The 15,036-nt window shown below is 42.7% G+C and overlaps 1 protein-coding gene across 3 annotated transcripts in view; it reads left to right on the top strand.

Annotated features, from left to right (window-relative positions):
- ST3GAL6 (ST3 beta-galactoside alpha-2,3-sialyltransferase 6) overlaps positions 1–15,036 on the top strand; it is a 77,416-nt gene that overhangs the window by 59,961 nt on the left and 2,419 nt on the right. For 2 of the 3 annotated variants that reach the window (XM_038374132.2, XM_043511495.1), the window contains 4 exons: positions 1,919–2,014; positions 5,818–6,004; positions 7,580–7,717; positions 13,081–13,233. In XM_038374132.2, the coding sequence (XP_038230060.1) occupies positions 1,919–2,014; positions 5,818–6,004; positions 7,580–7,717; positions 13,081–13,233 (574 nt within the window). Of the gene's footprint in view, positions 1–1,918; positions 2,015–5,817; positions 6,005–7,579; positions 7,718–8,316; positions 8,403–13,080; positions 13,234–15,036 lie in introns of those variants that run through there. The other variant, XR_006280143.1, reaches the window with a different exon arrangement.

The raw sequence follows: 15,036 nt of genomic DNA, 5'->3' as shown, positions 1-15,036 counted from the left end.
GGAGCCACCAAAGTAGTGTTGGGATCGTGTGCCAGCCTTTTGCACACCTGTCAAGCCTTATGTCTGCTTTTTGCAAAATTCACTTTTCATAGACACCTACCCATTGACCTTTGAGATGTGTTACCGGCTGAGCAAGAATCCCCTGGTAAAGGAAAGGCATTTCCCAGTGCAGACATGGCTACAGAACAGTTGTTGAAAAGCTACTGTACAAGTGAGATCATTATAACTAAGGCAGTGAGCCGGTCACGGCAGTCACAGAAGTCACAGATTCCATGACTTTTTGGAAACTTCGTGACTTATGCAGCTGCAGCAGCTGGGGCGGTTGATCCCAGGGCCACCCAAGCAGCTGGCCCCGGGACCAGTTGCTGCAGCAGCCCCAGGGCCGGCTGCACTGGCCACTGCCAGAGCAGCAGAGGTGTCAGGGGCCTCGGAGCAGTGGGCGGCCAGAGGCAATCAGCCCCTGCTGCTGGAGCAGGGCCCAGCTGTCAGCCCCTGGACCCCCCCCCCCCCCAGAACATCAACGCCCCAGGAACAGCTAAGATTTAGTTAGGGATATTTGTAGTAAAAGTCATGGACAGGCCAGGGACCATGAATTTTTGTTTATTGCCCATGACTTTTCCATGACTTTTCCTACAAATACCCATGACTAAATCTTAGCCTTAATTATAACACTTTTTGATAAGGCCTGAGGGACATAGCATTGGCTCTTTTCTCACTTCTTCTGTACAGAGGTGGATTAAGGTTTTGGGGGGTCCTTCCCCACCCCTTCTGCCTGAGGCCCCACCACCATTTTGCCTCTTCTGTCTGTGGCTCCGCCCATAGCCCCACCCCTTTCTGCTCCTTCCCTGGGGTGCCCCTGGAGGGTCCTCCCAATTCTGCCCCCCCCCACTGCAGTCCCACAACCCCTTTTGCTCCTTTCTGCCCCCTCCACTCCAGCCCCAGGATCGGAGAAGCTCTGTCCCAGTGCCATGGCCTGGAGCCACAGCAGGATGTGAGAGCTCCCCCAGTCCCAGGGCCACAGCCGGGGTCTGGGTGCTGGGGCTTCCCCACCACTACCTGGTTTTGTATGGGGAGCAGGGTCAGGCCTTTGGGCTTTTCGCTGCTGCCCTGTGGCTTCTGCTGCGGAGTGGGTATGGTGGATACTTGTGGGGAAGGGGCGGCCTTCCCCCATCCTGTGGCTGCTGCTGCAGAGCAGGGTCAGGGCATTGGGACTTTCCCCGCCCCAGCAGCCGGGGCTCTGGGCTTCCACTGCTCAGCAGTGAATTTTTTCTGGGGCCCCTGGACACAGGCCTCATTGCTAATCCACCACTGCTTCTGTAAGCTTTATTTGTCAGAATTGTCTTTTGGTCTGAATCCACCACCCTTGCTCATGTCAAGTACTACTTTGCTAAATCAATAGTCCCATTGAAAGAAATGGCACTGCTTTGTATACTGAACTACTGCTCAATAGGCTAAATTACAGAACCTTAGTCATGTTGAGTAGTACCTTAACTTGTCAAATAGTCCTATAAAACCGCCTCCAAGAAGTGCCCTATGTAGAGTGCTGTGCTATTTATTACTTAAATATGATCTGTAAATGCTCGGTGTTAGATAAATAAGTCATTGTTTCATGGCTATGACAGTTTCAGAAATAACTCAGTCTGGGTTGGGAATGTTATAAATGAAGTCAGTGTTTGACTTCAAATGCTGCTTGGGTGCTGATGGATAGTCACTTTACCACACACAAATCAAATCAAATCAAATGAAATCCAAACAAAGGTACCTAAACTAAAAATCCCATCCTAAGCCATATTCTGTTCTTGGTTTCTGTGCTACCCCTGAAACCAAACGTTCATAAGACAGGTACAACTTAAAGGAAAACATAATAAATTTGATATGTTTGATGAGGATGTATATTAAAGCTCTGTTTGTTCAACAGTGTTTTCTGTAGAAGGTGTGTTGTTGTTGGTAATGGAGGAGTACTTCGAAATAAGACACTAGGGAAGAAAATTGACTCCTACGATGTGGTAATAAGGTAATTTGTATCTCTTCTTGTATAACAAAGTTTTTTGAGCTGCTTCGGAGTTCAGCTGTTATAGGTTAACCTGTTTAACAATAAAATTCCATTCTATCCTGGATATTCCTGACTACTTAAAGCAATTTGTAAAACAATAAATTGTGTGATATTATATGCTGTATAATTAACAGATAACACCGAGTGATGGATAAGGTTGCACCAAGACCCATCTCACTCACCCATATCTTTGAAAACAGTGTAATAACAGATAAAAGGAAAAGTCTCTAACATTCCTTGCTACCTTCATTTCGCTGTTTACAGCTCTCTCCAAAGGGCAGTCACTTACATCTCCACTGCATATAGAAAAGTAATATGTACCCCAACTTTATTCAACAAACTGTCCATAGTGGCACTTAAGTCAGTGTAACTTATGTCACTCGTGTGTGGCTTATTCACACCCCTGAGCAACATAAGTTATATTCACATAAGTGGTAGTGTAGACATAGTCTCACATTCAATTTGTGATTCCCCAGATCCTTTTCAGTAGTACTGCCACCTACCCAGTTAGTCCCCAATCTCCTAAGTGCTTGCAACCCTTCCCAGCTCGGTGTCTTCCACAGATTTTATATGCATATTCTCCACTCCAGTGTCTGTGATGCTGGCTACATCATAGAACCATAGGGTTAGAAGAGACCGCAAGGGTCATCCAGTCTAACCCACTCCCAAAATGCAGGATTTATTGTGTCTAAACCATCCAAGACAAGTCATAATTTAGTTTATGTACTAATATTTCCCATTTTTCCTGTTTATTCCCCATACTCCTTGTATTTCTCTATTGACATCTAGGATTTTGAGCAGATTCTCCCACGTATTTCCCTCTTGTTGCTCCTATGACACTATTCCATGTCACTGCCCCTCCCAACATTTACCTTCTGGTAAGGTTGCCCTTTTTTTCCCATGGGGTTTTGTCACCTGCCCCCTTTGAACCTAGTGTAAAGCCCTTCTCACTAGGGTGATGAGTTAGTGCACAAAGATGCTCTTCCCCTTCCTGAAGTCCTGTGGTGGGGTGGTGAGCCCTATGTTGGATACACTGAATCTGCCTAACGCCTCTGTCATGTGGAGATAACTCCTGAACTGTCTTCATAGCGTATGACTTCATTAACATGCCAGCCAGCACTATTCCTGTGTCTGCATTCTACTTTAGGTCATTAGTAACGATATTTGCTTTGATTAGTAACATTGTATAATTTGTTATATCTAATATCCTGGGACCAACACAGCCGCAACAATACTGCAAACAATGTTCAAGCTGTAACTTTTAAACCTTTATATAACTCTTTATACAAAATATGTTGCAACTTTTAAACAAACTCTATTTCAGTCTTCTCCTAGAAAAGAATTTTGCGTTCTTCGTTTCATAGCTGAGTGCTATGATGGTTTTAAAAAGGGATCCCAAGAAAATGTCAGGCACTAGAAAAATTTTAATCAAATTTTAACCCTAGCATGACTTTACCTGTCATGGTACCACCACCAAACTTCTTCTTATGGTACTGATATACTGTTTAAAAGGTATATTGTGGTGCAAATTCAAACAGTGCTTTACAAATACAAGACACGCTCATTCGCCATCAAGAGTGTACAATCTAATGGCATTAGTTTGCAGACAGTGCTTTCTACAGCCAATAGTTGATCTCTTTAGAATAAATAGGACCAGTCATGGTAGTAAGCATTATGCTGTGTAGCAAATGTTTGCAAGGCCAGGCAGGCCCTGAAAGAGATGAGAAAAAATGCATGAAAATTCAGGGAAAGGAAAATTATTGTGAAGAAGGAAAGATAGCAGAATTATTGGAAGAAGTAGCTTTTAAGGAGGGTTTTGGAGAAAGGGGCAGTGGACTTGATGGACATGAAGTGGTAGCGTTGTAGGCATTGCAAACAAGATAATAGACCAGGGGTTCTCAAACGGGGGGTTGGACCTCTCAGAGGGTCGTGAGGTTATTACATGGTGGGGGGGGGTCACGAGCTGCCAGCCTCCACCCCAAACTCTGCTTTGCCTCCAGCATTTATAATGGTATTAGATATATTTAAAAGTGTTTTTAATTTATAAGGGGTGGGGGTCACACTCAGAGACTTACTATGTGAAAGGGGTCACCAGTACAAAAGTTTGAGAACCCCTGTAATAGATGGTGCAAAGCTTAGTGCAGAAAGAGCTGAAAGGAGCATGAGGGAAAAGGATTGGGAAGAATAAAGAGAGAGCTGGTGTTCTAAATAAAGAAGCACAACAATGAATCTAACTTTCCCCTTAAGTAAATCCTGTTTTTTAAAGTTATGTGACAAGGGTACCTAGCTGATCTATGGTGTCTTTTTAAATCCATGAAGACTCTTTAAAATCAACATGTATATACAGTAATCATTAATATTACAGTAAACAATTTTTTTTCGGGCCCCCTCTCCTTCTGGAGTCAGAAATGAACTCACTTATTACCATGGACCTCTCCCACAAATACTGGAATCAGCTGTAACAAATAAAATTTTCCATAGTTTCTTTTTTCTTTTAAGTATTATTCATTTTCAAGCCCCTGCCCTGAGGAGTCTGCAGCCTAACTCAGACAAATGTGATACACAGTGTAATGTTTTAGACAAAGTGATAGAGATGATGGTGGGGGAGATCATCTTCTTGAGATTTTGTGAAAGCAATGGATTTTAAGGAGGACTGGGAGAGTTTTAGCATGTGAGGATTGGCAGATTGTTCCAAAGAGTACAGGACAGCCACAAAGTAAAGGATGTGCGAAGGTGATTTGTACTACTACTTCCACCACTAGTCAGCTTGTTTAACTCTTCAGGGCAGAACAGAGTCCCCAGTATCTTGACTCCCCCATTTTCTTTAATTCAGTGTCTCTCAGAGCAGCAGTCACTCAGCATTTACAAATATTAATTAAAAAAAAACCCCAGAAACTATATAAATGCACCACATAGGTTAAATTAAAACTAGGTAAATGATGGACACGGTCTGAACCCTAATTCTGTCGAGATATAGAAGAGAATTAATTCTCTTCATTTCTCCAACACTTGGGGTGTTATATTGTCTTCTCTGGAAACTGGATCTTCCAGCAGTTAATCAGTAGCTATCCATGCCAGGGCTTTCCTGGGGTGTTTTCACCTCATTTGAGGATCTACCCAAGTATAGGATACATTGTCTCCAATTCCACCTCTTTCTGAGCTGTCTCTCCAGCACAAATCCACCTTCAGCTGACTCTCCAGCAGGTACTAGCAGCCTGCAACTTTTCTAGAATGTCCCCATACTTAAGTGTACATAGATTTACCCTGGGGAATTGCCAGGGTGACTCTCCTGTTGTCTGCTCTAGGACAGTTTAGCTTTGTAGTGACCAGTTCTATCACATTTGTTACTCTCCCATCTTCGCTGTCAATTTACTAAACAAATGAAACAAGAAAACAAAGGGCCTGGCTTCCCCCATCATGACTTGGGAGAAAATTGCTACTGAATTAACTGAACTAGATAATCCGAAATTTTAAGGCAGTATTCGTTTATGGGCCAAGTCAGAGGGAATTTTGCTGGAGTGGGGCTGCATGGTTGGCAATATTGTCATTTATTCTGAACCTTCTTGACCAAATTTCCTTACAAGTTTGAAGACCCTGGGCTAAATTGTCAATGCAGGATCTACAGTATACCTGCACATCTCCCAATTAACATTATTAATAAAAGTCACGCTGCTAAATCCTTGTGCTATTTGCCCTGCAGAGCCCACCAAAATGGATTTATGGTGATCCTCTCTGTATATATTTTTTTCTCCCTTTGCCTACAGAATGAATAATGGTCCCATCATAGGGTATGAAGAGGATGTTGGAAAGAGGACAACTTTCCGACTTTTTTATCCAGAGTCTATTTTTTCAGATCCGATTAACTATGATCCTAACACTACTGTAGTTCTTCTTGTCTTCAAACCACATGACTTAAAGTGGCTCTGGAACATATTGAGTGGTCATAAAATAGTAAGTTTATTTATTTATTATATTTAGTTAGTTTTGGTTCAAATCGTCTTGGCTTTGTTTACCTGGGCTGAGTGTATGCATCAACCTCTTTGTACTACTCTTGGAAGCAAAGTGCTATAATAAACTGAAGTAATTATCAGAACAGCTCATGCTATGTTCCTACAATTTAGTTAAAGACAAGAAAAACTTTGGAAAATAGCCTTGGTCAAAGCCTCAGCTGGTGTCAATCAGTATAATTGAACTAAATGGAACTACAGCAGTTCACACTAGATAAGGATATTACCCTCTGTTTTGAAACCATTCTACCTATGTCATATAGTTTTTGGATTCTCTTCCCCCCACCCAGCCCCCCCACGCCAGGCCCCAATTCCTTCCTCCATAGTTTTATATTGCTAGGAATATATGCATGGAAATAGGATTTTATTTTTTTAAGTATTCATCCCCACTTGCTCTCTGTTCCCTACTTAAACGAGAATTATTTTGATCCACACTGGATCATGGAATGGGAGCACAACTTATTTACATGGCAGATGGAGAAGGAGAATTTTTTATAGGACGTGGTATTGTTTTAAAAATTGAGTCACAAGTGAAGGACATTAAGCTTGTTTCTGCTCTCTCTTACTCTGGAATCACTGGGTTATTGGGGAAGGTAGACTAGATGATCGTAATGGCCTCTTTTAGCCTTAAAATTTATTAAACTTCAGTGGAATTACTCCTGATTTATATACCAATTCAAGTGAGATCAGAATCAGTTACTCCATTTTCAAAGGTTTCAGAGTAGCAGCCGTGTTAGTGTGTATTCGCAAAAAGAAAAGGAGTACTTGTGGCACCTTAGAGACTAACAAATTTATTAGAGCATAAGCTTTCGTGAGGTGAGCTGTAGCTCACGAAAGCTTATGCTCTAATAAATTTGTTAGTCTCTAAGGTGCCACAAGTACTCCTTTTCTTTTTTCCATTTTCAAAGTGAGCGATGAGCACAGTACCTGCCAACATTCTCAAAGCAAACATCAGTAGATTCTGAATTTGCATAAATGTATGTCACTTGCACCATTTTGAATAAATCTGCATAGTCTATAGGGAAAACCCTGTAAGGTAGAATTGGCAACCCTGTAAGCAGCAGAAGGAACTAAAGTCAAAATAAATTCCCTGTCCGTGCAAACGAGCAAGCAAAGTACAGAAAATATGACTGATCAGCCAAATTGTCTCAAAATTGTATAGGCCAAATTCTGCCTTCAGATACATAGGTGAAAGTGCTGTTGACTTCAGGGGGAGATGTCCCCATATATCTGAAGGTATTATTGGGCCCAGTGTTTTTCTAACTGTTCTATATTGTGCCAGAGATACTACTGGTGGGTATTTTATATACAAGAAACTCCATTATTTTTCTTATACTCAGTGACATTTTGAGAAATGTAAAAAATCAAAGACTATCATGATTTTTTTTTTTTTAAATCTTGTGTGGCTTCTCCTCTCTGCCCACTCCAAATGCATGATGTGTGAGTTAGACTTAGAGATGCTACAGAAAAGCAAAATCAACTAATCCTAAAAGTAAAACAGTGTATTTGACTATTACAGAATACTAATAGTTTCTGGAAGAAACCCGCCTTGAAAATGATATATAAAGCTAACCAAATCAGGATACTCGATCCTATTATTATCAGAAAAACAGCACATGAATGGCTTCAGTTCCCAACCAAGTTTCCCAGAAAAGAAGTAGGTATATTTTTGTTGTTGTTTCAATTGTTTCCAAATAGATTATATAAAATTATCACAATAATCTGTTTATTGTAATTCAGTAATTCTGTTTATTGAAAAACCTCTTTCAGGTTTACACTATATTATTTTATTGTTTTTTGGGTTTTTTAAAAATAATTTTGTTGAATTTTCAATAGACAAAACCACACCATGGCCTTGTTTAGTCATTGACTATGAAGCACATCTGTATGTCTTAAAGTGTGTAGCATCTCCCATGCTCATTTTGTAGTTTTAACATGAGTTAACTGGTTGAGATGAGCCCTACAGCTTAAGCTAACACACATCAGAAATAGACCTTTTATCCTAGTGTGGATATGGCTTCTGTGTCTACATAGATTCATGTAGCATATACATACAGAGGAAAAGAATACATAATAGTACGTGTGGGGAGAGGGGCTATAAAGACTTCATCATAATGGGTTTGGGCTGGCTAAATTAGCCACTGGAATGAGATGGGCAATATTCAATCCTGGAAAAATAGTGGTTTTAAGGTGTAATGGCTCATAACTAGAATGGAAAGCTTTATATCACTGGCTTCTATCCTTGCCTTCCAATAGGACATAGCCCTCACTTCAGCCCTGGAAAGTTCATAGACATTGCATCCCAACCATACAGCATTACCATGCATGGAAAAACTATATAGGTAAATTTTGCAGAAGTTAGTAAAATGTATCCGTTTTATTTTTCCTCCCCCGTCCTCAGTGAGATTCACGATACTAAGGTTTTAGTGTTGGAGGAATATGAAAAATGATGCCAATGTGGTTTTTATTTTAAACTGCCTAAAATATTTCTAAAATATTTTTGTTTATAAAACATTCAGCATAAACAGAATACCTAATGGTGGGGTGTGTTAAAAAGGTTTTAGTGGCACTTGCTTAGGTTAAGGTGTATATCTATTGAGCAATAGGGGCATCCTCAATTAAACCTTTCTACCATCTGCCCCAGAGAGTCTTTCTGCATTTAATACATTTGAAGTGTGTGTGACATCTTACCCGTTCCTTCAGAGATTAAAAAAAAACATTGCCAAATAGGTAGGTAACACTGCTATGGTGTTGAGTAAAGAACCACAAGAGAGGGAGAGGATAGTTTTCTCAGTGGTACCGTTAAGACTGGGCACTGGCATAGAAGGCCAATGAGTCACAAAACCAGGAAAAAGAAAGACATTTAGCCAGGGAAGCCCATACAGAACCCAGATTCATGATTTTGTTATTCAAACATTGTTTTTAATGATGAAATATATTTGTAATTAATAACAAGGCCCTCTGAATTTGTGGGCTGTCATTCCTTAGTGGGCTCCTGCATAGTTCTATCCTCTTCCAACAGTCTCTTAGCATTCTAGTGGAAGGAGTGCCATCAAGTGGTAGCTTTGCAAATTGAGGCAGAGCATTGCAATTGACGTAACCTCTTATTTTTATATTAAAATAATTTTAATTGATAGAACATTCTTTAGAAAGAAACTAACAGAACTGTAGGTTTTGACCTGTAAACCTTCTTTGTGTAGGCAAGACTGATCTTAGACTGCACAGGCCTTTGTAATGCTAAGTAAATAAGCTTCATCTGCCATACCCTGAGGTCACAGACTAGTTGTTACACAAAGTGCTGTATCATTAAAGAGCAGCTGACGCCCCATGGAAATCTTTCCAAAGTATCTTGTGTAGAATAAATACCACATTTGTCTGATTTGACCTTTCTAATAGTTCTTGCTAAGCATATTTGATTTCCATGAAAGCAAATTTATCTGTTCCTGCTTTTTTTTTTTTTTTTTGCATTAAATCAAAGTTTGCATCTGCTAGCTCAGCTGGGTTCTTTGGAAAGGACTGTAATGTCACAAAGGTGTTTATGGCTTCAAATGGGAGATAAAGTAACCGGAGCAGAGGAGAATCTAATGATCCTCTCAAGCCCCGTAGATAGAGTGACCAGATGTCCTGATTTTATAGGGACAGTCCTGATATTTGGGGCTTTGTCTTATATTACCCCACACCCCTTGTCACCATTTTTCACACTGGTTATCTGGACTTCCTACCCACAGAAAGCCCATTGGCTTTGTGAACTCTATGTTAGGAATTATTGTCCCCCTTACAGGTGGCTGTAGGGGACAGAAACAACAGCTGGGACACCTGTGAAGCCATGCTGTCAGTGAGGCAGAGGGAGACTTGTGATCTTGGTGTTTGTATAAGAGAATAGTCTCTCCAAGAAGGGGCAGTCTCACATGGCTCCCAGAGGGCAGCATTGGTTCTGGGAACCAACTTGTTTTCTGTTCCATGGGAGGAGGGAGGTAAGAGTGTAAACACCCCCATGTTTCATCCCTGAGAGAGTGATCCAAAGAAAATTCTTTGAGGAGTTCCTCAAAGGAGTCTTGCATCCACCAGGCCCTCTCCCACAGGTACATCCGTGGGAAGGAGCAATCCAGGTCATAGTTGTTAAGTTTTTCAATCCGTTTTTTTTTTATATACACGTTGAACAATAATGTTTCTTTTCCATCCAGTTTTGCTCTTTTCCATTATGCCAACATTGCTGTCCATCTTTTTCTTCATATTCCAGCACAGCATCATATACTTCTGTGTTTGTTAGCATTGCCCACAACATTAACACAGTTCTAGAAGTAGCAATTATAAAACCATATGTGCTCTCCCTGTATAGCTTACTGTCTTTATGGGGCATGTTTACTCTTACCTGGCATTTTTATGATAAACCTGTCAAACTTTGTGGCAATGATCTACAAATGTGAAGTGTTATAAAGTAAGAATTCTTCATTCCTTTGAAACAAATGTTTAGGAAATCAGAATATCTCAATATGAAGTGCTAATGAAAAATATTTTTGGCCCTATCTATATGAGCTTAAGGCCTCTCTTCAAGTCCTCAAAACCAGTTTCATAGAAATAAGGGATGGAAAAGATGCATCTATCCATTAAGTTGTCCAGCCTGTGCAGGATTGATCCAACAAAGCACATACGCATATGTTTTAGTTTTGACTAGAACAGGGGTGGCCAATCTCTGGCTCTGGAGCCACATGTGACTCTTCAGAAGTTAATATGCGGCTCCTTGCACAGGCATTGACTCTGGGACGGGAGCTACAGGTGCCAGCATTTCAATATATCAGGGGAGGGATGGTGTGTGTGTGTGTGTGTGTGTGTGTGTGTGTGTGTGTGTTCACTGCTCAACACCTGGCTCCGCCACAGGCCCTGCCCCCACTCCTGCTTTCCGTCCCCTACTGGGAGCCTGCGATGCCCTCCCTCCTCCCCCTTCCCCCGAGAGCCTCCTGCACGCTGCAAAACATATGATTGGAAGGAAGGGGGAGGTGCTGATCAGTGGGACTGCCAGTGGGCGGGAGGTGCTGGGAGCAGGGAGTGGAGCTGATGAGGGGCTGCTGGCGTGTTGTGGCTCTTTGGCAAAGTACATTGGTAAATTCTGGCTCCTTCTGAGGCTCAGTTTGGCCACCCCTGGACTAGAACTACTCAAGTGCTTAAAAATAAGCATATACTTAAGTGCTTTGTTGAACTGATCCTTGTGTCAAAGTCTTGCTGGTAATGTAATGCCCAGAATTAAATGCAATATTCTAGTGTTGGTCATGTCTGGGCCATGTAAAACAGATGTAAAATAGCCATGGAATAGAGCAGTGGTCACCAACCAGTCGATCGCAATTGACTGGTCAATCTTAGAGGATCTTCCAGTCTATCGCGATCTCCAGTGGTGCAGTGTGGCTGTCACTAAGGATCCTCTAAGATCGACCAGTCGATCATGATCAACCGGTTGGTGACCACTGCTTTAGAGCCTACAAGTCCACTCAGTCTTACTTCTTGTTCAACCGGTCGCTAAGAGAAACATTTATGGGAGATAATGCTGCCCACTTCTTATTTACAATGTCACCTGGAAGTGAGAACAGATGTTTGCATGGCACTTTTCTAGCCGACATTGCAAGGTATTTACATGCCAGATCTGCTAAACCACTGGTCACCAACTGGTCGATCCTAAAAGATCTCCCAGTCGACTGCGATCTCCAGTGGTGCAGTGTGGCTGCCGCTAAGGCAGGCTCCCCGCCTGCCCCAGCCCCAGGCTGCTTCTGAAAGCGACCAGCATGGCCCCAGGGTTGGGGTGGGGGACAGGGGACTCCCTCCGTACACTGCCCCTGTCTGCAAGCACTGCCCCACAGCTCCCATTGGCCAGGAATAGGGAGTTGTGCCTAATGGAAGCTGCAAGGGTGGTGCTGGCAGAGAGGGACAGTGTGTGGAGTCATGTGCCCCTCTGATCTCCCCTCCCTCCCCCCGCGGGGGCTGAAGGGGTGCCTCAGCCCCTTCCGGGAGTGGCATGGGGCCAGGGTAGGCTGGAAGCCTGCCTTAATGGCAACCACACTGCACTGCTGATCAGGAGCTGCCAGAGGTAAGTGTTGCCTGGCGGGAGGCTGCGCCCCAGCGCTGAGCCCCTGCTCCTGGAGCCAGCACCTCATGCACCCTCGTGCACCTAGCCCCAGCCCTGAGCTCCCTCTGAAAGCCAGCACCCCAAACCTCTTCCTGCATCCCAGCCCTGATCCCCCTCCCAGAGCCAGTACCCTGTACACCCTCCTGCACCCCAACACTCTGCCCCATCCTGGAGCCCCCTCCTGCACTCAAACGCCTTCCTAGAGCCTGCACCCCACATCCCCTCCTGTACCGCAACTCCCTGCCCCAGGCTCAGCCCAGAGCCGCCTCACACACTGCAAACCCCCCAGACCAGAGCTCACACCCCCTCCCAAGCCCTAATCCCCTACCCCAGCCTGGTGAAAGTGAGTGAGGGTGGGAGAGAGCGAGTGATGGGGCGGGGAAGGGGGGATGGAGTGACAGGGCAGAGCTTTGGGGAAGGGCAGGGTAGATCCTGGGTTGCCCTTAAATTCAAAAAATGATCTTGGGCATAAAAAGGTTGGAGAGCCCTGCAGTAGGTCATCAGATAGATCCAGTAGTAACAATGAATTGAATAGTCACATAGTCTTCCTCTGCTCTGGTAATACATTTTAATTGGCTCTTCAGAATTAAAAACTGGACACTGCTCATAATTATCTTTAATGTACAAAGTGATGTTTTGACTTATATGGCATGGATATATGTTGCTGGGTCTACTTCTAGAGACATAAACAATTTCATCACTCTTGACAATTTTTCTTCCAGAAGAAATTTTTTTTTTCTTTCTGAAATTTCCAGCTCTGAAAAAGCTCAGAGCTACTTTTAGCAACGTTACCAACTTTTTAGCACTGCAGAGTCATGAGTGCATTTTATGTTGTTGTTAAAACCCGCACTCTTGGATTTGTCTCTTTATATCAAGCTGACAATTATATTTGTTTGTGATTTTAGAAACCCAAACATCCTACAACAGGCCTAATTGCCATCACGCTGGCATTTCACATATGCAGTGAAGTTCACCTGGCAGGCTTTAAGTACAATTTCACTGACCGAAACAGTTCTTTGCACTACTATGGCAATGAGACCATGTCTGAGATGATTGAGGTAATGTACTATTTTCTTTTATGGGAAATGCTTAGAGAAAAATAGTCTTGTGTTAATAAGTTGGGAGACACAATGGTTTGAAAGAATGAGCATGGTTTAGGAGTCAAAGTCTTGAGTTCTATTCCTGGCTCTAGTACTGATTGGCTTTTTGGCGTTAGGCAAGTAACTTTACCCTGCCTCGGTTTTCCCTTCTGTCAAATGGGTGGAGCTGGTCAGAAGTTTTCCAACATTTTCCAAATGTTTTTCTGTTGGAAAATGCCAGTTAGTCAAAACTGACACATTCTGCAGAAACATGTCTGTTTCATAGAATCACAGAAATGTAGGGCTGGGAGGGACCTGGAGAAGTCACCTCATCCATCTCCCCCACACTGAGCCAGGACCAAGTAAACCTACCTAGACCATCCTGGGTAGGTGTTTCTCTAACCTCTTCTTAAAAACCTCCACTGGTGGAGATTCCACAACCTCCCTTGGTAACCTATTCCAGAGCTTAATGGCCCTTATGGTTAGAACATTCTTCCAAAAGTCTAATCTAAATCTCCCTTGCTGCAGATTAAGCCCATTACTTCTCCATATCCCTGGAAAGTAGATAAGAACAACTGATCTCATCCTCTTTATAACAGCCCCTAACGCATTTGAAGACTGTTATTGGGTCCCCCTTAGTCTTCTTTTCCCAAGACTAAACATGCCTGGTTTTTTAACCTTTCTTCATAGGTCAGGTTTTCTAAACCTTGTATCATTTTTGTTGCTCTCCTCTAGATTCATTCCAATTTGTCCACATCTTTCTTAAAGTATAGCACCCTGAGTCGGACACAGTATTTCAGTGGAGATCTCACAAGTGCAGAGTAGAGTGGGACAGTTGCCTCAGGTCTTCCATATAATGCTCCTGTTAATATACCCCAGAACAATATTCGCCGTTTTCACAACTGCATCAAATTGTTGGTTCATATCAGGAGTGTAACCAGAATGACTCCTGGCTCACAACTTGTGATCCACTAAAACCCCCAGATCTTTTTCAGCAGTATTATCACCTAGCCAGTTATTCCCCATTTTATAATTGTGCATTTGATTTTGTTTTCCTAAGTTTAGTACTGTGCCCTTGTCTTTATGAAATTTCATCTTACTGATTTCAGACCAATTCGCCAATTTGTCAAGGTTGTTTTGAATTCTAATCCTGTTCTCTAAAGTGCTTGCAACCTCTCCCAGCTTGGTTTCATCTGCTTATTTTATAACCACACTCCACTCCACTATCCAACTCATTAATGAAAATATTGAATGGACCTAGGACCGACCCCTGTGAGACCCCACTAGATAAACCCTCCCAGTTTGACAGTGAACCATTGATAACTATTCTTTAAATACGGTCTTTCAACCAATTGTGCATCCACCTTATAGTAGATGTCATCTAGATCACATTTCCCTAGTTTACTTAGGGAAATGTCATGTGGGACTGTGTCAAAGCCTTACCAAAATCAAGATATATCACATCACGAGAACAGCCATACTGGGTCAGACCAAAGGTCCATCTAGACCAGTATCCTGTCTTCTGATAGTGGCCAATGCCAGGTGCTTCAGAGGGAGTCTACTGCTTGCTCCCTATGCAGTAGTCCAGGAACAATGTCAAAGAAGAAAATTAAGTTTCAACAAATCTTCCAATGGAAGAGAGGCAGATTTCAAAACTTTCCTGCCAGGCAGGTTTCTGTCAGAAGGAACTGAGGAGCAGACCCACGCAATTTTTGCTTGATGGGAAGAGAGAGCAGAGCTGGCCTTGAGCTGCTGGGTTTTTTTCTGTTCCTTCCTGCCCTC

This window comes from Dermochelys coriacea, chromosome 1, assembly GCF_009764565.3.
Source record: "Dermochelys coriacea isolate rDerCor1 chromosome 1, rDerCor1.pri.v4, whole genome shotgun sequence".
NCBI lineage: Eukaryota > Metazoa > Chordata > Testudines > Dermochelyidae > Dermochelys > Dermochelys coriacea.
The sequence above is the reverse complement of the archived record's forward strand: the minus strand, read 5'-3'. Positions and strand labels throughout refer to the sequence as shown.